Here is a 22,767-nt window from a genome sequence, read left to right on the forward strand (position 1 = left end):
AGATGTAATGGAGAGAAGTTCTCTCCAATGCAATGAAAAAGAGCCTAATCTCAGGACAAGCTCTTAATTCCATCTAATCCGTCTAAAATTTTGCACAACAATTGATCAAATCTCAAAACTCTTACCCCCTCTTCACATCACACGAAGAGAAATGCTAACAAATTCCAACCCCTTGATCATCATCATCATCATAATTCATGACATGCCTGGACCTCACAAGTTCTAGCATCTCCCTCTCTGAACATGCTTCGCATGTAACACATTCTTCCCAGAGAGAGACACGTCCACGGCTAGACGTCATGGCCGTTTAGCCTGAGAACAAATCAAAACTGACTGGTAGTGCAATTTCTAAAGATTATGAGCGTTACATAGTGTAGATTAACATCTCCAGTTTCGAGGATGCTGTGTAGTTGTTTCCTGAAGGCTAGCTAGCTTAGAGCCAAAATGGCTGAAACCAAATTTGGACGTCGGGATGTGGTGTGGGGAATTCCATGCTGACAGAGTTTTGGAAGAAAATGCAGAGAAGCGGTTCCAAAATGGGGAATATTCTTTGGATGGATTTCGCAGAAGCATGGACAAGTGTCTGAGATATCGTAAGCATGTATGTGTATGGAGTAATTGAAGTTTGGTGGAATGAGAAGAGATGGATATTTCGTCAGGATCGATATTACTCCGATCCCTTTCCATTTCTCTTCTCTTTCTTGGCAGATCAGGTTTATGAGTGCGTATATAATCCAAAACAAGAATTATTGTTTCATCAGTTTCTCTGCTGACTACGAAAACTTATGGGTCAAATTTTTTGTGCTTTGACGTTCGTTGTTATCCTCAATCTGTCGTTTGTATTCGCGCAAAATCAGCAAAGAAACTCTCTCATTGGAAACTTTGCAGAAGAGAAGTTCTCAAGTCGAATGCGTGATTGTGTGTTACGTAACCATCATGAGGTTCAATCTTCACACTTGAATGGTGTCAACTGCGGTTAATTACTCCAGCGCTGCTTCAACTTTCTTAAATGCTCAATTTAGTCCTCAAATTATCAAAGCCTTTATAACAAGAGCTTTTTAAATTCATTAAACAACTCAATTTGGTCTTTTGGCTTCAATCATTAAACCCCAACTTCTTGGGCATTTTCTTCTCTAAAAATAAATACTACAAACATTTTCCTGAAATAATTCATATTTTTTCAAGATATACTATGGAACCAGAAGGTTAGAACAACTTGAAATTCGCAGCAAATTAAGTTCATTTATATTACTCCGAAGATATTACTTTGCTACTTAAGAGCCTTATATTGACTCGAGCTCTTGTATATTGATCTTTTATTATCTTCTAGTTGAAGATATATATTTTACTATTTGGCTAACTGTACGGATTTGTTTAAAATAGATATTACTATGTACCAGTGCCTTCCTCCTAGAGAAAAAGGAGAAAACGCAACAGACAATTAGGTGGTGATTCTTATATTTTGTGCATCCACAGCAATTTCACTTCGGTAATGGCTGGCTACTATATATATATATATATATATTCATTCTCGATGATTATGATTTATGATGAAGAACAATCCGGTTTGGCCACTGTTGCACTTGTGCGCTGCTGCACCTTTAGACTAGGATGGCAAGCAATACAGACCAAGAAGTAATAACCTTCTACTGAAAATTGTCAAGGAATAAATTCCAAAATTTTCCAAGAATTGAGGAAATGCTAGGGCAGGAATAAACCTGATACATAGCTTGAGTGAAGCTGATGAATTAATATTGCAACAACAATAGTAGTCACCCTCTCGTGACTGGTTTTCTGAAGACCTGCGCAGCTTCAAAAAAGAGGTCTAGTGTGGCGGCCTGATGCTCGGCCACAAAGAAGGGCATTCCTTGGGATTGGATATTCATCTCTCAATGAATTTGAAGGAGTATAAACTCTGAGATAGAACTGCTGACCTAAGTATTGCCTTTCCCAGTTCTCAGACCTAATGTTCCACATGCCCACATTGTCCAAAGCCAGGTAAATTGCAGTCCATGATCTGGGATATACCTGAATTAATCCAAACATCAGTAAATTGATATGTGTCCAAGCAAGTGTGCCTTCACATTGATGTTAGTTCATATTATTAAGTTCTTTTGGCGCGTAAATTTTCACAGACCTGAGTGGTACATCGAGAAACTGTGTCTCTCAAATTGTATTTTGATCTACTTGCTGGTGTCCACTGCCCACCATCCATACTGTTCAATCCATAATTTAGCATCAAATGCGGGAAACAAATCTTGACCAAAATTGTTAGGCAAGCAAACTAACTTACTTACCCCACAACGAAGAAATTGAAGCCATCTATATGCCATGACTGGACAGTGTTCTCCCAGTTTTGGAACACAATCTCAATAAAAGCTCTGTAATCTGCATGCATTACGGCAGTTGCAAAATAGGCATTGCCCCAGGAAGGTTTATCAGGCATGCTCCCAAGATTGAAGACTCCCCCAATCTTGAAGTAATCAGCCAACTTCAGAGGAGTATCTGCAGGAACATATGAGACACTGTTGACAGCATATCTCAGCTTCCCATTTATGTATGGTGCAGAGTTTGCAAGAATGATTGTGCGTGAAGGCTTGATCAGTCCATAGTGGTAAGAACCTTGTGGATTAGGTCTTGGTGCACTTGCTGTTAAGTTCCAGCTGATCTCACAAGACATGACATGACAAATTAAAAGAATTGTTATGAGGTACAGCACCATCCAAAACTTTCATTTGGCAATACTGACCCAACAAAATGGCAGATAGGAATATTATATAACAATCCACCATAGGAACGATAGCTTTCACCATAAATTTTAGGTAAAACAAGACTTACCGTATGGAGCGAGCCTGGCTCAGGGACGATGCAATATCAATTGTAGGTCCTCCAGGGGGAGGACCAGAAACTCTGGTAAATGAGTTCTTATAGTGGAGAACAGCAGTAGTTGTGAGCACACGAGAAGTAAAACGTGAAGAAACTACAATATAGTAATCCCTTGCAGGCTGGTTTGCTGTGACTAGGACAGAACAGGACTGCCCAAGATGAATGTCAAGGGAGGTGTAGTAGTTTTGGAGCGTATGAGATCCTTCAACCTCCACCAGTTTCATTGAATGTCCCTGGATTCTGAAGTTAATGGAAGTAGCAATCCCAACATTTGATATTCTAAACCGGTATGTTTTACCTGCAAACAAAAAATTTTCACATTGAGATGACGAAGGCATAATCTGCAGGCATTCAAGACCTGTTCATTTCAGTTAAAAGCAGAACAAATACCTTGCTCAACTGTAAATGTGTAACCATTCCATCCGCGACCATTAATCAGAAGCCCATCCGGGAAGGGGAGACTGTGACCGCTATCCAAGATATACCTTAATTGCTGAAAGATCACAATGGAATATCACATATCAGTTCGAAATAGTTTCCAAGTAAGAATTCAGAATTCAGAACAAAATGTCTCTTATATGTTGAAGCCAAGATATGCTTACTCGGTGACTTTTCTTGAACCAATCCCCAGCTAGTACAATAAAATCACCAGCAGGGGGAGGGAATGGTACCGGTATCTGAGGACGGCTATAAATTTTTATTGAACCAAAACCTCCTGCAGCCTTATGGAGCCCAAGCGATGGAAAGTAGAAATAGGTACCTATCTGGTCCTTTGCCTGTAGTATGTAAGTGAAGTTTTTCCCTGGCGGTATTGGGCAGGTGGTGCCTTGAACTCCATCCTGCCACGAGTTTTTCCTATGCTGTATGCCATTCCTAAAGTAACAAGAATTGAAGCACATCACAAAGCACTCTTGATTTCGCACATTCAATGGCATGAACTCTTATATTTCATAAAGGTATGATGATGCTATTAGGTAAGTCTGTGATTGAGATTACGAAGGCAAAATCTCCACTCTGAAAGTCACTGGTGCAAGAAATGGGAAGATTGGATGCTAATCTTATTTGAATATGCTCACGGGCTGCATAGTTAGTATATGCACTTCATTAACATGCACTTCATTAACAAGAGAAGTCCACTTCCAATTTATATGCCTCCAGTAAAAACTTTCGGACTGGAGAAAAGCATAAGCCTTCCTGGCAATCAGTTGAATCCAAAATTAAGTAAATACCACCAATTTAATCCATTTGCTGGAATATAAAAAACTGACGCTTAACATTTCTTTTGACTTAGCAACATTGAGACGTTTAAGGTTCTTTTTTTTTTAATAATTGTAACACTGCCAAGCTAGTCAACACATCAATATCGACATATCTTAGATTACCATTCAAGTTATTCACGTTTCCATGAAAAAGAAATTAAAGCCATACTTAACAAAAGAATGTAATATCAGGATTAGAGGTAAAGCAGAGAGTGAACGAAATGAAAAAAAAGTAAAAAAGAAGAAGAAGGAAAGAAATGTTGTTTTTGTCAGTTAGCAATTAAATATCGACATGGTTTCACAGCCAAGAAGCCCCTTCCAACAGGCAAAGATCTCACTTTGTAGCAATATAGAATGGAATACATCCAGTAAGGATGATGATGTTAAACTACAACTTATCCTCACCAGAACAACAAGACAAATGAGGTATGATACCCTAATGTTTAATGATATTATCAAGCATATGTGATGCGTCCCACTCCCCATGACTCTAATGGGCATACATAGTCAACTGTAATATTGCCTTTAGACAATAGACATATGGAACACTTCATGGCATAATTTATATTGCTCAACCATACACTGATAAGCAAATAACAGAAAGAAAATGTGGTATATGTCCGAGATCTGGAGATCTAGCATGTGCAGAGTGTACAGTTGTCCATAAAATCGTAGAAAACTTCCTCGAGTTAACTTCACTGTAAAAATCATTAATTGTAGAAACAATAGTCAGAAAATAACATCTAGTTACGTGGACCACCATTTTCAGACCAAATGTGTGGGAACTGGGAAGTAAAGGCTAACCAGAACGAGCCCCACTGGGCCAATAGCAGTATGCGCCCGACCATACTTCCAAGGCTTGGCTTACCAATTCCGTCATAAAGTTGCTTTCTTTTTGCACTACTAGTCCTTATTAAATCGAGTTCCATCACATTCTGATAGTAATTACACTTAACACCTCAACATTTGAGAGTGTCATCATCTTCATTGAGAGCTAAGGGGCACAATTTGCAATCTTTGTGCAGAAAAATATGTGAAAGTTAAAGACAAAAAAAAAAAAGGGAAAATAGCCAAGCAGATCGCCATTGTTGCAGGGGAAACATTGCACATTTTACTCCATACAAACTGCAACATCCCCCATCATCCTGCTGTAGTAATTAAGAGAAAGGGTTCTTTGAGATTACTGTGAAAAACTTACCAAGAAATAAGGAAAGGCTCGTTCAAGTAGTTGTAAACACTGATAATCAAGTTATCATTGGTGACACAGTCAATGTGTGGCCCTGGAAACTGCCCATTTATCAAGATTCCCTGCAGCATATACACTTCCGACTCTTAACCACCCAAAAATTCGAGCAAATCCAAGAAACACATTGCCACATGCATATCATAGTACAAGTCATTAACAACATAAAAACATGTTTTAGTGCATATACATTACCTGTTGTTTGACACCCAATGGGTAGATATCACCATAAGTGATTTTCCAAGTGTAGAACCTATATGGGTTATCAGCATTTGCTCCATTGAGAACAGAAACAAGAAGAATGCAACTGCTAATGAGAGAACAAAAAATCTTGCAGTCCCTCATCCCTTTTTTTCCCCTTCTCTAAGAATTTTGTTCTCAAAGAAAGATTTCCTTGGATTCCTTCGGTGAAGGCCAAAGGGTGGGGAGGAAGAAAATGAATGGGTCAGTCTGTCTTCTGGCAAAATTCGGGACAGATATGTAAGGCGAGGCTTGTGAGTGAGTTGTCAGTGAAGAGAGATTAAAAGCATTAAGAAATTGCGGTGAAGGAAGTCAGATGGTCAGAGAATTCAGAATTCAGAGGTGATTTTAGTTACCCGCTAAAAAGTGTGATGAAAAGCTTTTGGAATGGCGTATTTAGCGTCGTCACGTGCGGCCATAACTGGAATCTTAGGGCGGTACCATTTCTGTACGAATTATGAAAGTTAACCAGGGCCTCCTAATATCCACCGCCTGTTAGACTATTAATAGCCTTGTTAATAAGTACTACTATAATACACATAAGTGACTATTAATACCCTAGTTAACAAGTACCATAATACACATAAGTAAGTATACATTAAAAATTTTAATTTTTTTTTTTGTATTTCACATATTTCATAAAAGTATTCTAAAAACTATTTGTACTTTTCATGTGATCTTATAAAATCTATATCTATATAAACTTCAGAAGGAATTTTTAGCGACAAGCCTCCACGCATCTTCTCACTACCAATTCCATTTTTCTAGCATTTCACATTTAATTTAATTTATAAAATATATTCCTCTCAACTTCCGCATCTACTCTTCACATTTGAAATTGTTGGTTACTTTTTAAAATTTTTTCATTTTAAATTATTGGTTAATGTGTATGTTATCCTATTTGAACTTCAACCAATTACGTTTCCGATTGCCTTGCGTTATTTATGATTTTACAACAATTAAAACTTCTATAACACCATAAGAAGAGATAACAAATATAACATCCTTTCATGCTTTCTTATTAATTTAAATAAGTAAGATTATTTACACTCCATTTTTGTTATTCACACTCCAATAATCATTTTGATCATATAATTTTCATGAATTAGACTATATGATAAAACAAATGGTGAAATTGCAAATAATAAAAAATTCAGTGCAAATAACATTTTCTTAAGTAAGAAGTGGCTCCCATGCCTTTCTAATTTAAAAAAGCAGTGGCTCCGCTTATATAGGAATTTGGTTTGAAGTTTATTAGTTGGAGGGTAAATGAAAAAAAAACATTGTCAAACTTAGTAAAAGTAAAAAAGTAAATGATAATATTTTATCTTTAAACTTAGTAATCCTAAGTAAAAGGGCAAAATTAAATAGAAAACAAAAAGGAAATGATGTCGTGAATTTAAAAAATCAAGAATGGTACCATTCATGAAATCCAAATTATGAAATCACTAAATAAAAAACAAAGTACTACTAGCCTTTTAATGTGGAATTTTTTTTAAAATATTCATTTTTGATAAAAAAAAAAATAATGATAATAACAACACCAATTCTACCAAAAATTGTAAAAAAAAAAAGTAATATTATAGTTTAAGAGAAAGATATAGAACATTCAACCCTAAAATACTACTTAATTTGTATATATCTGGCCCAAATTTGACATTAGATCTGAATAAGAGTGCAAAACCCAAACACTAAGGATAACTTTTGGTATCATTAATTATTTTATGTATTCTTATTGCTGTCTTCAAATATAAATATGTATTTGCTTTGTTAAAATAAATAAATATATATATATATATATGAATTGATTGTAGTACTTGAGGATATTATAGATATTATCAGTTTTTCATTTCCATTTTTAGATACTAATAATTGCAACCATTGTAATTAATTTTATATTTTATATTTTCATTATGACAGGTAAAGTTAAATATATTGGGTTGACGGGATATGAATTCAGAGGTTAGGTATAGGGGGAGGAGTGAGGGAAGAAAATGGTGAGGTGTTGAAAAGTAGCAGGAAAGGTTGAAGAAGAAATATGAATTACAAGGATGGGCGGAGAAGGGAGAGAAAAAGAAAGGGGATTGCAGGGATATGACAGAGATAATTTAAAAATAATAATAGAGAGGGTGGTACCATGATAGAAGATATGAAAATCGTAGAAGGCATCTGATGACTAACTGATGTATAAGAGAAGAGAGAAATGATGGTGATTTTTAATAATTTTGAGAACTCTAAAAACACATATTACGGAGAATTTTTGTAAAATATACGTTAAACTTTATGAAAAATGCTAATCTAAATACAGTCAACAATTTTAGGGGCACAAGATAGGAGAAAGATTTTTTTTTTCTAAAAATGGAAGAAAATAAATTGGTTATAATTTATTTTTTTATATTATAAGTTTTGATATATGGGTATAACATAATATGTTTTGTCGGATATTGATAAATTGACTTTTTTTAGAAAACTCTTCTCACCTTACCCCCCAGCCTAACCCTCTCCTTAAATGCGTTAACAATTCTTTTATCATGTAAATCATTATAGATTAAATTTTTTTTTCAAGATATTAAGCATACTTCTTTAAAAAAAATTTCTATATATGTATTTATTATTTTGTACCACAATATATAAATATATAAAATATTATTTTGATTTGAAATATAACCCCGTGCATAGCACGGGTCAAAATACTAGTACATAATAAATTTTTTGCACATTGTACACACACATGCACGCGTGGTGTGAGCAATGTATATAAGGGATAATTTCAGAAACCTCTCCTGAAATTTCTGATGATTTCATTGACCTACTTTAAGGTTTTCAATATTACACTTACCTCCCTTGATGGTAGATAATGACTATAATAACCTTTATAATTTTTCAAAAGACAAGCCATTGATAAAAAATGAAAAAGATAGGAGAAAAAAGGAAAATAATTCTTCTTGATCATACCATATATTGTGACCAAATTATTTCAGCCATGGCAATTAAATTGCAACATTCTATCACTCAAATATGCTAATCAAGGTAGATATCGTCTTTCTTATCGTCAACCTGCTATCACCATCCCTACCACCTTTCTCAAAGTGCCTTTTGATTTCCTGATCTCCTAAATGTTAATTCAAAACTTATAACTCTTTTTTTTTCCACCCTACTTATTACAACTTTGGTAATTCTATCCGTAAATTAAAATAGAATGGAAATCTAAAATTTTCACACAGAAAATTCATTAAAAGTGGAAATCTAAAATTTTCACATAGAAAACCCATTAAAAACCTTTACCTCACTAATCTTATTGTCATGCTACTGCTGTTGATGATGATGGAAGCAATCATCCCTGCCTTTGTTTGGGTGGATGTAGAAAACTATGAGCGTGGAAAACATCAAGATATTGACTAAGCAATAAAACTCATAATTGTGGTAGTGTACAAGTGTATTCTCGACTTTTAAAATATTGTAATGATTGTTCATATTAAGGAAATTTAGATGAGGGCAATGTTGGGCATTGATATACTTTTTTGGTCTTACATCATCAAAGTGAAACCCAAACCTATGTTTTAGGGAAGTATGTGTACTTTTCAAAAAACGTGAGGGAAGCTGTCTGAAATTACTAGAAACCTCAAGGGAGCTAGTAGTGTGCTTAGCTATTATTACTATGCTACTGCTGTACCATAATAGCTACTAGTATACTTATCCATTATTACTATGTTTATCCCATGTTTTCCTACCAACTTAAATAAAAAAAAAATTAGAAAATCCCAATACTCTATAATCAATTCTTTTGCTGCAACTAATTTGTTAGTCTCTATTTTTTATTATTTATTTTTCCGCAAAATCTGCACACAAATAGAGTGTGCCTCACCCACTAGTATATGTGAGTGTCTACATATATCATTATTTTATACACGTAATATATATATATCATTACTTAACACATTTTATAAATTTAATATATCATAATTTCTAAACATAGCAAAGTAATATAATTTAATAAATTTTAATGTTTGATACACAATAATAAGAGTTAAAGATTGTACTAATGTAGCATAATTTTTGAAAGTTGTAGCAATTTTATTTGTAATTTTTAGTTGCATAAAGTTCGAATATATTTGTATTATTCAAGTATGAATTGATATACATAATTTTGTCAAAGTTGTATTTTTATGCTGAACTTTTAGTCGTACTATAGAAAAAAAAAATGTATAATGCAAGTGCATATTATATTTGGTATTCTATTCGTCCCGAATTTTACTAACTATGATTAATGCTACAATAAAAATTTTTATTTGAGAAAATTATTTGGGAAAATTTCTTGAACTAACATTCTGTAACATTTTTATGTTTTGATGTGTGAAATAAAAAGGCGTTGAGAACATACAAGCGACATAGTTAGAAAACATATTCATGATGTAGATTTAAATACGTAAAATGTAAATCTTATACATTATCAATGAAATTATACACTATACGAAAACGCGTCTATGCAATGAACTACACTTGTACTGTCAGAGAAATATAATTAGCATTTTTGGAGCCAAATTTGACGGTGAATTGTACCCAAAGATCCAAACTGAGGATTGCTCTAATCTCTAGTTACTGAAACTTCTTGGTGCGTTTACTGAAGGGTTACATGAGCTGTCTCAGAAATGTTTAGGGAGATCCAAGGTGAAGTTCTGTTAAGAAACTCGAACAAATCTAGGTAATAGTAGTAATATGAAACTGGCTTTATAAAGTTTGCAATAATTCAGGAACCTCTATTATAATTTGGAAGAATATTACATTAACCTGCCATGTAAACCTTCACGTTTCTCTTTGGCTTCGACTTTCATTATCACATTTCACTAAAACTGCCTCCCATTTATGGCAGGAAATTTGAAGTTCTAAAGAAATAGTTTGATCTAAAGAAGCATGTGGGATATGACATACACTCTCAACGACAGTAATTTCAACCATAGAAAGGGAAATCGTCATCTTAAGCAAAATAAACCTTTAACTTGAAGGAATTCTTCATAATTTCCAGTACTCTTGGTAAGCAGAGTTTTTAATTAAACTGGTTATGCTATAATGATTTAAGCCAAAGAACAGATGGGATTTTCTTTGGAAATTGAAAAAACAAACAAGAAATTGGACCAATGAATAGGTATATAGCATATCATTCTTGCATGACAGAGCTAAAACAATCAATCATGCATGCCAGCGCAGACCATTCTTCAGCTGCGAGTAATATGACATTAACAAGAATTAAGCTTCCAGAATTCGTTCAATATTTTAAGCAAATGAGAAACACTGGAAAACGCGTTTACTTCGTAGAATCATGTAACTAATGGCGATCATTAAAGTCCCAAATTCTTGAAGCTTGACTAAATTCTTCATATCATATGTTTTCGCATGTTAATGCCTAATGCACATGCACCCTCAATACGTAATGGCATGGACCACACTCCATAGTCACCTAAGAACATAGAGTAGTTGCCTTTTCCGTTGATTGCTCTTGATATAATTTATGCAACTTGTATAATGTTGGCCATTAATGATTACAACGATGCTCAGCTACAATCAAAGTTGGCTAGAGGAATAAAAGCACAAAGTATTTTGTACCAAAGGATTGAACAATTTTGTAGCCACGTGGGTCTATTTAAAACTTTTGGTGAAAAAAAATAGAGATGTGCAAATATGGCTGAAAGATGAACTAAACTATTCGATACTCAGATCGAGTTCAATTCGGTAAAAACTCGTTCGAGTTTGGTTCGCCAACTAATCAAATCAAATTTGAACAGTAGTTTGTATTTGATAAACTATTAAGTAAGATCAGCTCAATTTGTATGAGTGAAATTTATATGTAAAAAGCATAAGTTACCTGAGTTCAACTCGAATTCGATTCGATAAAGGCTCATTAATAGAACCCGACTCGAGACGTAAACAACTCAAAATTAAATAAAATTTTAACTTGTCAAAATAATTAAACAAACTTGAACACTGGAGTGTTCAACTTGTTTTTACCCCTATGTGCAAACAAATTGTGTAAAATAATATTTCGTGTAAATAATAACAATATGTGAAAAGGGTTGACCTAATGTAAAGAACTGTGTATTGGATCAACTTCACCACTGTGTATATCCTGTGCAACACATTCTTACATACATAACGAATCAGGAATTGATTGTCAAACATTATTATTATTTGCTTGGGCATGTTCTGAAATAATAGAAGTAACTGTGAAGCAGACAGCAACAGAGAAGAATGTTAGAACGCACTCAATAACAGCTTCTCCTGCACTCAATAACAGCTTCTCCTGCAAATGGCTTGTCTCTTCTCTTCTCTTTTCTTTTCTTTTTTAGTCCATTTTGCTCGTTTTTTTCTCTGCCAGTGGACGCTAAATAATCAGAATTAAAGGAAAGATATTGTCAAGTTTGACCTATGAATTTTATTTCAGCAATTTCGGCAGATAGCTTCAGAAATTTGAAATGTAATTGTAAGGACGCGGGCGACAGGCTCAGGCTGGAAACCTCTCTCTCTTTAATTTGCCTTTACGAGGGCAAAGGAAGTTTTATGTTTTCACATCTCTACGTTCATATATGACTATTTTGAGTATGAGGAGAGGACATATACCTTGGTGAAAGGGCGATAATTAGAGACAAAGAAAAGGTAAAATGTATAAAAAGAAAGGAAAAAAAAAAAAAGACATGCTTAATCTACGTACCCTTTACTTGTTGCTTATTTTGATTTTTTTTTTTTTTTTTTTTTGTCAAAATGATAACATTTGTATTGATTTAAACTTGATAATACAAGAGCACTTTACAAAAGGAGCTCATTGCTCTCATAATCTATTCTTGCTAGATCTTTAATCCAGCCAGGGAAACATGATTCCCAATATACATCATTAACTAGCTTCAAGGCAAACTTTGCTAGCCTATGACACACTTCATTCCCTTCCCTATGTATAAAAGAGAAGTTGCATTGCTCAAAAAACTCCCTCAGTTGTTGTATTAATTCAGTTGTTGCTTATTTTGATTGATCGAACAAAAATATCTCTTACAAGTAAACATCTCATGTCATTTTACTCAGTTGCTACCAAGTCATTCGATTTGCTTATCGGTTGGCAGTACGGAAGATTACTCGATTTAATGCTGGCAACCAAGCGGGGATAGCTCAGTTGGGAGAGCGTCAGACTGAAGATCTGAAGGTCGCGTGTTCGATCCACGCTCACCGCATTCTTTTTTCAGAGTGGCCTATTTTTACGTGTTCTTCCATGCAGAGTCTCGTATCAGTCTTCCTTCCATGATGGTACATTTTGATTGCATACTTTTATAAATTTTTTTTCAACAGCCATTCTTATCAACATTATCAATGCATACGTAGATTGTGAAAAAGCACTGAGTGGACGTGTCATACTATTCAGTGAGCAGAAGAAATAAATTGAACTTTCCATCTTTCGTCCAGCTAGAGCTCACTGAAATATTGACGATCTTCTGCAACTTTTGGTATGCAAAGTAAAATACATCACAAGTTCTCTACCATGCAGAGTGGCCAATTTTTACATGGGGCATCAAGTTTAACCTCATTTCATTAACTAGCGGAATCTACAAATTGAGGTTGGCCATAGCTTCATCAGCTACCCGTTCTGACTTCAAGGTAAGGTTCCTCGCATGAGAATGGCAAGATACAAAGCACGTTTCGAATTCCTCGAGTATGCTTTGCTAATCCAATTTTACCATCTGACAGGTCCATATTAACTACATAGATCTAGAAAACCAAGTGATGAATTTAGGAACAGATAATACAGGTTGTGTAAAACATGGGATATATCGTATTTGACATTACTTCCTCATTGCTGATCAGGGGACATAATATCAGATTTCTCACCCAGGCCAGGGCAGGAAATGTTCTTTGTGGAGTTATGTATGATTATATTAGGTTGGAAGCTCCAGCAACATCTGAAACTATGAAAAATGAAAGAAACTTCAGCACTTCTGAAAGTGCTAATGCAAAGATAAAATCGTTATTTTGTGCTATTACAAAGCATTGATAAACAAGTACCACAACATACAAGACAAAACGAGAGATGGAGACATACAAGTATCACATGCATCAGCTAGAGATGGAGTATTTCACAACAAAAACAAGCAAGACATAATAACAGCTGTCCGAAGCATAAATTTGGTCCTATATGTTCGAGCATTCCATTGCATTCGAACAGTTACCCTGAAAATGTTGCAATGCTCATGAAGGGTTTTAGCCCTTTGCGCCATCCATATGTTATGTACACAAACCTGGACAGCAAGGTAACGAACTCTCAAACAAAAAGATATAGCAGCAAAACATCTTCTGCCCGGAAGCACTGCCTACTTGCGCTGCTGGGGACAGATTGTCAAGAGCAACCCATAGTGATCGCTAGGTAAAACAGGAAGCATCAATTTCTTCACCTCATTTTTCACTTTCTTCTCTTTGCAATATGATAAGCCAGCAATTTCATCCATCCCAATCATCTCAATCTCACTTATCTTGAAATCTCGTAAATTGCAAACAAATCGATCTAAGCGTTTTTGTAGAGTTCGATTGCCACTTAACATCTTGTTGGACTTGGTGTCATATGTCCAACCATTTTCTGAAGGCCGAAGCTGCACCCAAGCATCAACCCATCCATCAGGTAACGGAAACTGACCATCCAATTTGTCATCCCAGTTCATATCACCACAAAAGATAACATTGGGATTCTTCTCCAAAAATTTTATGGCCTCTTTTGCCTGATTGACGCGTTCCTTGCTGTACATCTGATCCCATTTGGGAGGTGCAGGGCAAGGACTCTCAAGATGGCTAGTTGCAACAATCAATGTCCTTTCAGTCTGAACATTTACTTCAGCAATACAAAGTTCTCTTCCCATAACAGAATTAGCAAAAGGTCTACAGCTGTAGGATTTCACCGAAAGCTTGCATAACTGCAAATTATATGCACACAAGGTTTTAACTTCAAAAAGAACTCGTAAAATGTAGGTATAGTAAAATGAAATGAAGCAGAGACATTCAAGAATTAGGAAGGCATGCTGCTGTATTCCCAGTTACTAAAGGGATTGAACTAAATCCTTAAGGAGGTTGGTTTAACAGGCTACCAGAGCATAGCTACTTGTCATACATAGATAAGCTCAATCATTGTCAAACAGATAAACTCAGCATTCTAACAACTGCATATCAAACTCAATGACCTGGTCCAGATTTAACATGAACTAACACCATATTTTTCCAGAATCCTGATGTGAGGTCTTTCTCCATTACAAACACAAAAATAAGCATAGATTAAAGGAGTTTATACTTTCTAGGAGAAATAATTTTTTACCTGCAAGCAGAAATATGCCCTTGTAAATGCCTCGTCATCTGAGACAGAGCAACGATACAACTTCCACCAGCTGGATTGCTGGAAAACCTCGTAAATGTTTGGGGTAACCTCCTGCAGGATTAAATATCTGTTAGTATAGCACAAACTCATTTTGGAGCAAGGAATCATCTTCAGTAATTTTTTTTATAATTGTGCCTCAGGATGGAGGAAGGAAGCGAGGTGGGCCGTGGAAAACCTGAAAGCATATTATATCCGGGGAATGCAGCTGAATAAGGTCACCCAGAGCTTCCATCCTCTTATGCATCTCCAATTCCTCTCGAAACCAAACATTGTAACTCATAATTTTAACTGGTTTATTGCCTCTATCTAAGCCAGTTTCACTTGCTGCAAAGTCCAAAGGGCATGAATCATAACTTCATATACAGGAATAAAGGACCAGAAACAAATCTAGAGGAAATAAAAAGAGGAAACCAAAACCAGTTACATGTCAAACAATATCAGCATATTAGCCATAGATATACACATGGGAATCATCAGAAAACTCAAATTCCAGGAAAGCAAGCAAAACAGATATTAAAAAGTACTTATTCTTACTTGAACTAGAAAACTAGTACAAGGATCACCGTTGTGCAAGTTGATTGAGAATTACTTATATCACAAATAATATAGCAGTATCATCCACAGGAGGATAAGCCAAGAAAAACTAAGCTCTAGCACTCAAGCATCATCCTCTCTAGTCTAATTACTGAGCACTTAGCATAGCCTTTTAAAATGGTATAGAATTGTGAATCAAATTCTCCCGACTCCTGAAGAAACACCCACTACCAACTGCAAATGCCAACTTATAGCTCTAATTCATAATTTGGCATGGGATTTGCAATTTGCCCGCAGGTTTACCATTCAAAATTGCACCTTTCCTCGTTTAGTTGGAAACTTATCTCAAAGTCATATCTACATGTGAAAGAAGATCTAGAACCGATACCACAGAAAACGGGAAAACAAGTGATTGCTATGCTTAGTACGAGCATTTCACCAAGACAACACCAAAAAGATACATAAATCACCGCCAATTACATGAATCAATTTTTTTAGCAACAGTTGCAAGTACAGAATATGAGTACAAAAGCAAAACAAAAGGTACATTGTTAATTTACAACAAAAATAAAACGTCAATTTTCCTTATCTGAAACACTAACAAAAACTAGCACGGTAGAACAAACTAAAATCAAGAAACCAGAAATCCGACAAGAATGGACATAAAAAGCATGATCAAGCAGAGCCGAAGTTCAAAAATCCGAAACTACGCACGCGAGCCACAATATCATATAATACACCACGCTCACTAAAATCCAGCAAAATGAAACACAAAGTTCAATCGGAGCTTCCCAAAATGCTTTTGCAAGCGAACATGAAAAAGAATCTTTTTCACCAAAAATCAACAAAAGCATCACACCCACAAATGAAATCCTAAAAGCACACAAAAATCCAAAAGAAATTCGAACAAAGCAAATAACGCACCTACACATTGAACTTCCCTACTAGCAGCCTTGACACCCCTAAAATCGTTACCAGAATCAGCCAAATCATTAGCATCCCCAATTGAGCTCTCCCAAATTTTCCTCTTATTCTTATTACTTGTACTGCCACTATTGCAAGCCCTCAAAGGCAAGAAAACATCGCCAACACCAGAACCAAGCTCATCAAAATCATCATCATCGTTCTCAAGAATAGATAACAATGAAGCAGAGGCCCTGGTCCCACATACTTCACAACTGCTATTATCATACTGGTTCAGAAAGGTGCAAGCTTTGCAAGCCCATTTGGGCTTTGTGGGCGATGGTGACTGTGATAATGCTAACGATGATAAGGGCTGTGATGAAAGGCAGATTTGGCAAGTGGGTTTTTGGTGGGATGAAGGATTGATGAAAGTGCAGACCGAACACGTCCAAGACATTGGTAAAGATTGAGTCTTTGGAATTGCAGTAGAGCTTTTGAGAAGGAGGAAGGGAAAGAAGATGGCCGGGGTCGGTTTGATTTTTGGGGAGAGAAACTGGCGCATTTTAAAACCGTACGCGTAGGCGTTTTGCCGCTTTTTGGTTGCTCTAGGCAGACTACTACATGGATCCGCTATCAAATCAAATCCAATACCAGCCACGGTTCTGCTACCAAATTTTTGGGCTCCTATTTGGAGGTTTCTCTTCTTTCAGGCAGTTAGCCTCAATTGACAATTACTCTAATATTGCAGTTTATAGCAGTTGGGATAAAGACAAAATTAACAAAGAATGCAGCGTAACAATTTTTTTTCTCTGCATTTCTACAACAGCTTTTGTAAAAATAAGATGAACCAGCCCATCCTAGCTTGAAAAATAGACCCCAATTTTACATATTAAAGACAATGTAAAATGCTTGAGCAATTCACTAGTGATATCCAAACCGGTTTGAATTGGGCTTTCAAGAGTTTTTACAGATATATAACAGTGACGTAATAATAATATATATAAGATAAAAAAAGTAATCATGAAAAACTCGCAATCCAGATAAGGTAGTACCGTTTGGCACAAACAGTGACCTGTTGTTCCATGTTGTTGAATAGTATTTCAATTTAGTCTACTGATTCTTGAAGTTTATGAAACTGTATTGTAACACAAAAATCTCCAGGGGCATTCTTTCACCGAGAAATGGAGCAGATCAGCCTTCCATTTGAACTACAAATGGTATTTTTCATTGAAGTAAGTTTCATGTTTCACTAGCTATCACTTTCCTATCTTTTCGTTGTTTTTTAACTCCTTGGACACTTTGGAGAAACAAGGCAAAGTGTCGCGTGTGAGAATCTAGGCCAAGTATTTGCTTGAACATTAAAACAGACTTAAATCTTGCCCTTGTTTTTCAAACCTGATGTCTAGAGTCCAGACACAACAACAATGTACTTACTTCTTCTTCACTGATGATTAATACCTTTTCTTTTTTTTTTTTTGGGGATCAATCTTCACTGATGATTACTAATAAATGTTATGAGGGCAAATACGATACTAAAAACCTTGCCGAAAGGTTGTTGAAATTTTGCTAAAAAAATGATGCCTAAGTTGTACTGCACCAAACTAAAGGAGCATTTCACTAGCTCAACACACCAGAACCAGACAAGTAACAGTAGTCTATCTTCAGTGCAAGAATTTAAGAAAAGCTTCCCCTACTAACTGACACAAATAAACACACACCAAAACATGGATCCTCCACTTATCTTTATGATTGAACTTTTAGATCATTCCTGCCCTTTCCCAAGTACAATAATTGCTGGCACTACTTGTTATACATTCACAAAATAAAGTAGTAGAAGCAAAACAATAAGTGCCAAGTGCCAAGGCCAAGCTCTGGTATCCTTCTTTATTTGATCACTTCCTTCCATTCAAGAAAACTAATCCACAGCTAGGTACAGTTATTCTTTCTCCATTTCTCAAGCAATGTCTGATTAAGAAGAAAGAACAAGGGTGCAAGCAAAAGATTCCTGAAGTTGCAACCACTTTCAAGTTTCACATAATTAAGGCTCGAGAACCCCACTTCTTTTTGATACCTCTGCCTCTGGTCTGGACTGTTATTGCATCAGCCTTTTCAAGAATCACATGAAATACAACATTTCACAGAGGGCCCATCAAATATAGCTCATGTGGTGCACCCCCAAAAGAATAAGCATCTAAAGAATGAGAAGTAGCTCTGCAATGCATTATCAGGATGAGTCCATATAAATTCAGGCAAACACTAAACTTAAACAATAGATTAATGTAGTAAATGATGCATTGGTACCTTCAACTTTGTTCTATGGAAGGAGCAATGAATAAAATAAACAAAAAGTGACCCCCAAGATGATGTCAAAGCCCATGGAGGCACTTAATCTGGTACCATGAAGACTGCTGAATCTTATTGTAACTGCACCACTAGCTTGTGTTGAGTTCACTACCTGCTGGCTTGTTTTATTGCTTAACTTCTTGCTGCAGTCAAAATTTTATATATACAAGACAAATTAGAAAAAATTAAGATACTAAGAAAAGATTATTAAAAGTACAAACTCATAGACATATGCAAATCGTTCTACTCGAATTTATTGTGGGGTAATGTACAAGATAAGGACAAATATATGTACTAACAAAGCAGAGACAATCAGCTCACCTTCCAGGAAATATACAACTCCCGTGACCTGCAAAATTTCCCCAGAAAAGAAACACAATTCAGATGATAATTTATGAGAGAGGAATATTACAGAGCAGAAATTGGAACCACATATTGCCTACATAGATCAAACAAAAAACAGTGAAAATAAGTGAAAAAATGTCAAATGCTTAAAGGTATGAAAAGAAATGAAGAAACACTCAGGTAAATTCATTTTTCCTGTCCCACTTACACACATGGAAACATGGAGTGAGACAATATGGCAGTAGCAAGGAAGACAGCCTAGTCACCTAAGGCTACCAAAATGAAACAGACAATTTTGCACTCCCAAGTGACGAAATTACAAAGGGCTTCCTACCTTTAGGCCACCACCATCTTAACCTCTACTCCAGCCTTTTCTTTCATGAATATAAGGATTTTTTTACTGTTTTTGCCCTTTTCTTTCGGGCGTACTAACATTTACTGATTTTGCCTGAGCGCAACAATATGGCATCGATAAAGATAGAAACCACACTGTCCTCCTCATTAGGGATCATCTCTAAACCAGGCAGTGCGCCGTGATGACAAAGTCAGTGAACAATAAAGCTCTTGCCACCGACCACGCCACTCTAATTTCAACCAACAACCACAGCATATGTCCACATTCAAATTTCAATACAATAATGTTATACCGTATTCACTTAATGAACTACTGGCCATGATTGAATGCTCTGTCTTCCCAAAAAAAAAAAAAAAAAGTGTTTTCAGAATACAATGTTGGATCTGTAGCTTTTGGGAGTCGGATTGCAGTATCTATACTTATTGAGAACTTACTTGGATCACTGGTTGTTATCATGGCCACACCCTTGAAATCACAAGAACTACCAGCCTTCCCTTCCTTTTGGTAATAGCTATCAAATGCATAAGAAGCATGGTCTTTCACATTATTAGGCTGATAACAACTCTCTCCTGGCTGAATCTCTGAACAATTCGCCCTTCCAGGTCCACAAGCCCAGTCCAAAGCAGTTTGCATAGTCTTTGTATCAACTCCATCCGCGGCTATACAATAAGTTTGATTAGTAGTGTCATTAGCTAAAAATGTACCACTTCCAGAGACATGAAGCAAGTAAACCGGTGTCGAATTCCCATAAAACAGCCCCCAATTAGCCTCAGAAACCGGCGGTGCCCTCAAATCCTCATTGAACAACTCATACAAATAAGCACTAGAGGTGATTTCTGGATGCAATGGTGTCCCGCTACGATCAAAAACATGCTTAATCAAATTGGAATTATAAGTATCAGCATTGTCAATTGTAGCATAAGGCTCTTTCGAATCCCCCTTTGAAGGCCAACCAGTCTCAGTAACCAGAATCACAACATCAGTAACATTAAGATTCTTCATTGAAAAATACACAGAATCAATCATAGCATCAAGAACATTGGTGTAATGGAGCAAAGTATTGGGGTCAACCATTTCTTTGGATGGTGTCAAGGGCTTAAAAAGTGAATTATCTAAGGGAACAACCCCTTTGTTCTGCATAAAGACATAGTAAGGATACAAATTCATCATCATAGGTGATTTGGTTCTCGACAAAAACTGCAGCAGCTGAGAAATAACCGAGCTCAAGGATTGGTTGAAAAATGCCTGAGAAGGTGGAAAAGGGTCCAAAACAATAGAGGCAGCACAAGGAGTGGAAACCTTAATTTCAGTATGCAAATTTGCAGCCACTAAAGCACTGTAAAGTGACTCAATTGCAGGCACAAGCAAAGGGGCTGAACTGGGAGTTGTTGTTAACACTTCATCACCAACTGCAATGGCAGTGATTAAAGTTTGTGGATAATATGCTGCCACATTTCTACCAACCCAAGCGGCTGCAGTGGTATTAGACGATCCAATTGCAAGAAGCTGATTATTGGGCACACTGATGATGACTCTAATCTTGGTTTTAGCCAGTGCTTTGAGAATATCAGCATCTGCATCATAAAGCCTCAAGTGAGTAATCTTTTGCAACTGCAAAAAAGCAACCAAGTCTGCTGGCGAAAGTAGATTCGACACATCTGTGCCTAGGTTCACTCCGACATATGGCTCTTCGTGGCCTTGTTGTGCCTTTATCCCTGCAAGAAATAACCCACTCATAAATCCAAAGACATCAAGTAAAATAAATAGTTCAAACATGCCAAGATTGAATTTTTTTAAGATGGGTTGTGGTTACTTTTACCTGGGATGAGATAGGACAGTGATGCGAATATAATGCAGACAATGCAGAGAACAGAGAAGCTTAGCTCAGAATTTGCCATTAAAGAAAGGTTTGAGTTATTACCAAAAAAAAAAAAAAAAAAAGAAAGGTTTGAGGATGTCTTGAATCATCTTCTGGTTCTTGGTCAGCTAAACTTTGCATTATCTTTGGGGAAAACTTGTGTTGTTTTTTGGGGGTGGTTTTGACTTCCAAGATCTGGAGTTATAGAGGAGAAAAAGTAGAACTCGATTGATAGTGAATGATAAGAAAATGGGACATTGTTCTAGCAAGAGGTCTGCTAGTTGCTACTAGACAGCGGTACAGGACATTACAGATTGTAATTCGTAGCGTCCAAATGACTATAATGGCCTTGGGACCGACATGCTTTTCCGATTAAAATAGGTGAAAGGTGTTTTGGGGGAGCTTTGGGTACTTTCAGCTTTTTCATCATACGTTTGGTGAAAAAAGTGAGAAAGTTTGAATAGTATGGCGTAAATAATCAAGATTTTTATGTGGTTCAGTTCTTTTTTCTTGAGGATGCTTGGAGCTTCTTCTGGATTTTTTTTTCTGTACTCTCAGGGCGTTGATCCTGAGCTCCAGCCTGGATCTCTGATTCCGTTCCAGTTCTCCTGTTTTCCCTATTTTGTTTTTTTTCTTTGGAGAAGTATCTCACTTCTTGAGTGACAGGAGTCACGACAGGAATATATATTACCAAAAAAAAAAAAAAGACAGGACAGGACTATAGCCCCATGTGTCTAAATCTAGCTGGATTTTGTTGGGTATGGAATGGGGATTTTTTTTTTATTTGATAAATTCTATTCTACAACTACTCCTACTCTATACTAAGGAAAATGAGTGAACTCAAAGGAGTCAATGGGGGAATTTAGAGAGGATTGAACCGTCACCAGATAAAATAGATGCCTCTGATAAAATTTCTAAGAAATTTCGAACAAGAATACAAGTCAAGGGTTTCGATCCCTTAACTTACACCCAACCAGAATTTTACAGCTCTCCTTGGTGACCAACTCCTCTGGAAGGAAGCAGTCGGTTGGGTATGGAATGGGGAACTGAGAACGGAATTTGATATTTTAAATCCCCTTTTAATGACTATTTTGTTTGGTAGATAAGAGGATGTGAGAACCAATTTAGCCTAGCTGAGATGGCCACTAGGGACTCAAGTCCTCCTTCCTGAAAAATTTCATCAGACGTGCATTATTCGGGTCTAGCGGCGATTTAGTTTTCTCCTAGTCTTTATTGGATTCTTTGGATCCATCTCTTCCCTTCAGCGAGTAGTACGAGTATAATAGGAATTATCTATAAAAAAAAAAAAAAAAAAGATGTGACTTGTGAGGATATAAATTGAAATCCATTATGCCAAAAAAGAGTAGGCGGTAATTCCAAAAGAATCCTGTCATTGTGCATGTGCAA

At 36.1% G+C, this 22,767-nt stretch overlaps 3 protein-coding genes and 1 non-coding gene across 4 annotated transcripts; 1 reads left to right on the top strand and 3 right to left on the bottom strand.

The window, feature by feature from the left end:
• Nucleotides 1-1,626: 1,626 nt before the first annotated feature.
• On the bottom strand, nucleotides 1,627-5,965 carry LOC113783631 (L-ascorbate oxidase homolog). The gene is made up of 8 exons (XM_027329824.1): nucleotides 5,584-5,965; nucleotides 5,344-5,453; nucleotides 3,489-3,759; nucleotides 3,277-3,379; nucleotides 2,839-3,184; nucleotides 2,298-2,663; nucleotides 2,138-2,216; nucleotides 1,627-2,028 (listed from the first exon to the last, which is right to left on the bottom strand). Exons 1-8 carry the CDS (start codon nucleotides 5,731-5,733, stop codon nucleotides 1,813-1,815), a joined length of 1,641 nt encoding a protein of 546 aa, XP_027185625.1. The 5' UTR covers nucleotides 5,734-5,965; the 3' UTR covers nucleotides 1,627-1,812.
• Nucleotides 5,966-12,769: 6,804 nt separating this feature from the next.
• On the top strand, nucleotides 12,770-12,842 carry TRNAF-GAA. The gene has a single exon. It is a non-coding gene; the product is annotated as a tRNA-Phe (tRNA).
• Nucleotides 12,843-13,581: 739 nt separating this feature from the next.
• LOC113783633 lies at nucleotides 13,582-17,194 on the bottom strand. Its single transcript, XM_027329826.1, has 4 exons — nucleotides 16,481-17,194; nucleotides 15,198-15,346; nucleotides 14,963-15,073; nucleotides 13,582-14,567 (listed from the first exon to the last, which is right to left on the bottom strand). The coding sequence occupies exons 1-4, from the start codon at nucleotides 17,019-17,021 to the stop codon at nucleotides 13,974-13,976; spliced, it is 1,395 nt and encodes a 464-aa protein (XP_027185627.1). The 5' UTR covers nucleotides 17,022-17,194; the 3' UTR covers nucleotides 13,582-13,973.
• Nucleotides 17,195-17,989: 795 nt separating this feature from the next.
• Nucleotides 17,990-21,452, bottom strand: LOC113783632 (glucan endo-1,3-beta-glucosidase 1). Its single transcript, XM_027329825.1, has 5 exons — nucleotides 21,322-21,452; nucleotides 19,937-21,217; nucleotides 19,124-19,151; nucleotides 18,761-18,945; nucleotides 17,990-18,670 (listed from the first exon to the last, which is right to left on the bottom strand). Exons 1-4 carry the CDS (start codon nucleotides 21,398-21,400, stop codon nucleotides 18,774-18,776), a joined length of 1,560 nt encoding a protein of 519 aa, XP_027185626.1. The 5' UTR covers nucleotides 21,401-21,452; the 3' UTR covers nucleotides 17,990-18,670; nucleotides 18,761-18,773.
• Nucleotides 21,453-22,767: the final 1,315 nt, after the last annotated feature.

This window comes from Coffea eugenioides, chromosome 9 (genome assembly GCF_003713205.1).
Source record: "Coffea eugenioides isolate CCC68of chromosome 9, Ceug_1.0, whole genome shotgun sequence".
Classification (NCBI taxonomy): domain Eukaryota; kingdom Viridiplantae; phylum Streptophyta; class Magnoliopsida; order Gentianales; family Rubiaceae; genus Coffea; species Coffea eugenioides.

Bases quoted from the DNA above. Each gene is read 5' to 3' on its own strand.
- LOC113783631 (XM_027329824.1), bottom strand. From the start codon at position 5,733: ATGAGGGACTGCAAGATTTTTTGTTCTCTCATTAGCAGTTGCATTCTT. The intron at 5,454-5,583 runs GTAATGTATATG...TATATGCTGCAG, and splicing joins CATTGGGTGTCAAACAACAG to GGAATCTTGATAAATGGGCA. The intron at 3,185-3,276 runs GTATTTGTTCTG...TTTTGTTTGCAG, and splicing joins CACATTTACAGTTGAGCAAG to GTAAAACATACCGGTTTAGA.
- LOC113783633 (XM_027329826.1), bottom strand. From the start codon at position 17,021: ATGCGCCAGTTTCTCTCCCCAAAAATCAAACCGACCCCGGCCATCTTC. The intron at 15,347-16,480 runs GTGCGTTATTTG...TGGACTTTGCAG, and splicing joins TAGGGAAGTTCAATGTGTAG to CAAGTGAAACTGGCTTAGAT. The intron at 15,074-15,197 runs GTTTTCCACGGC...TTAATCCTGCAG, and splicing joins CGGATATAATATGCTTTCAG to GAGGTTACCCCAAACATTTA.
- LOC113783632 (XM_027329825.1), bottom strand. From the start codon at position 21,400: ATGGCAAATTCTGAGCTAAGCTTCTCTGTTCTCTGCATTGTCTGCATT. The intron at 21,218-21,321 runs GTAAAAGTAACC...TATTTCTTGCAG, and splicing joins ACTGTCCTATCTCATCCCAG to GGATAAAGGCACAACAAGGC. The intron at 18,946-19,123 runs GTGAGCTGATTG...TTTTGACTGCAG, and splicing joins AGTTGTATATTTCCTGGAAG to CAAGAAGTTAAGCAATAAAA.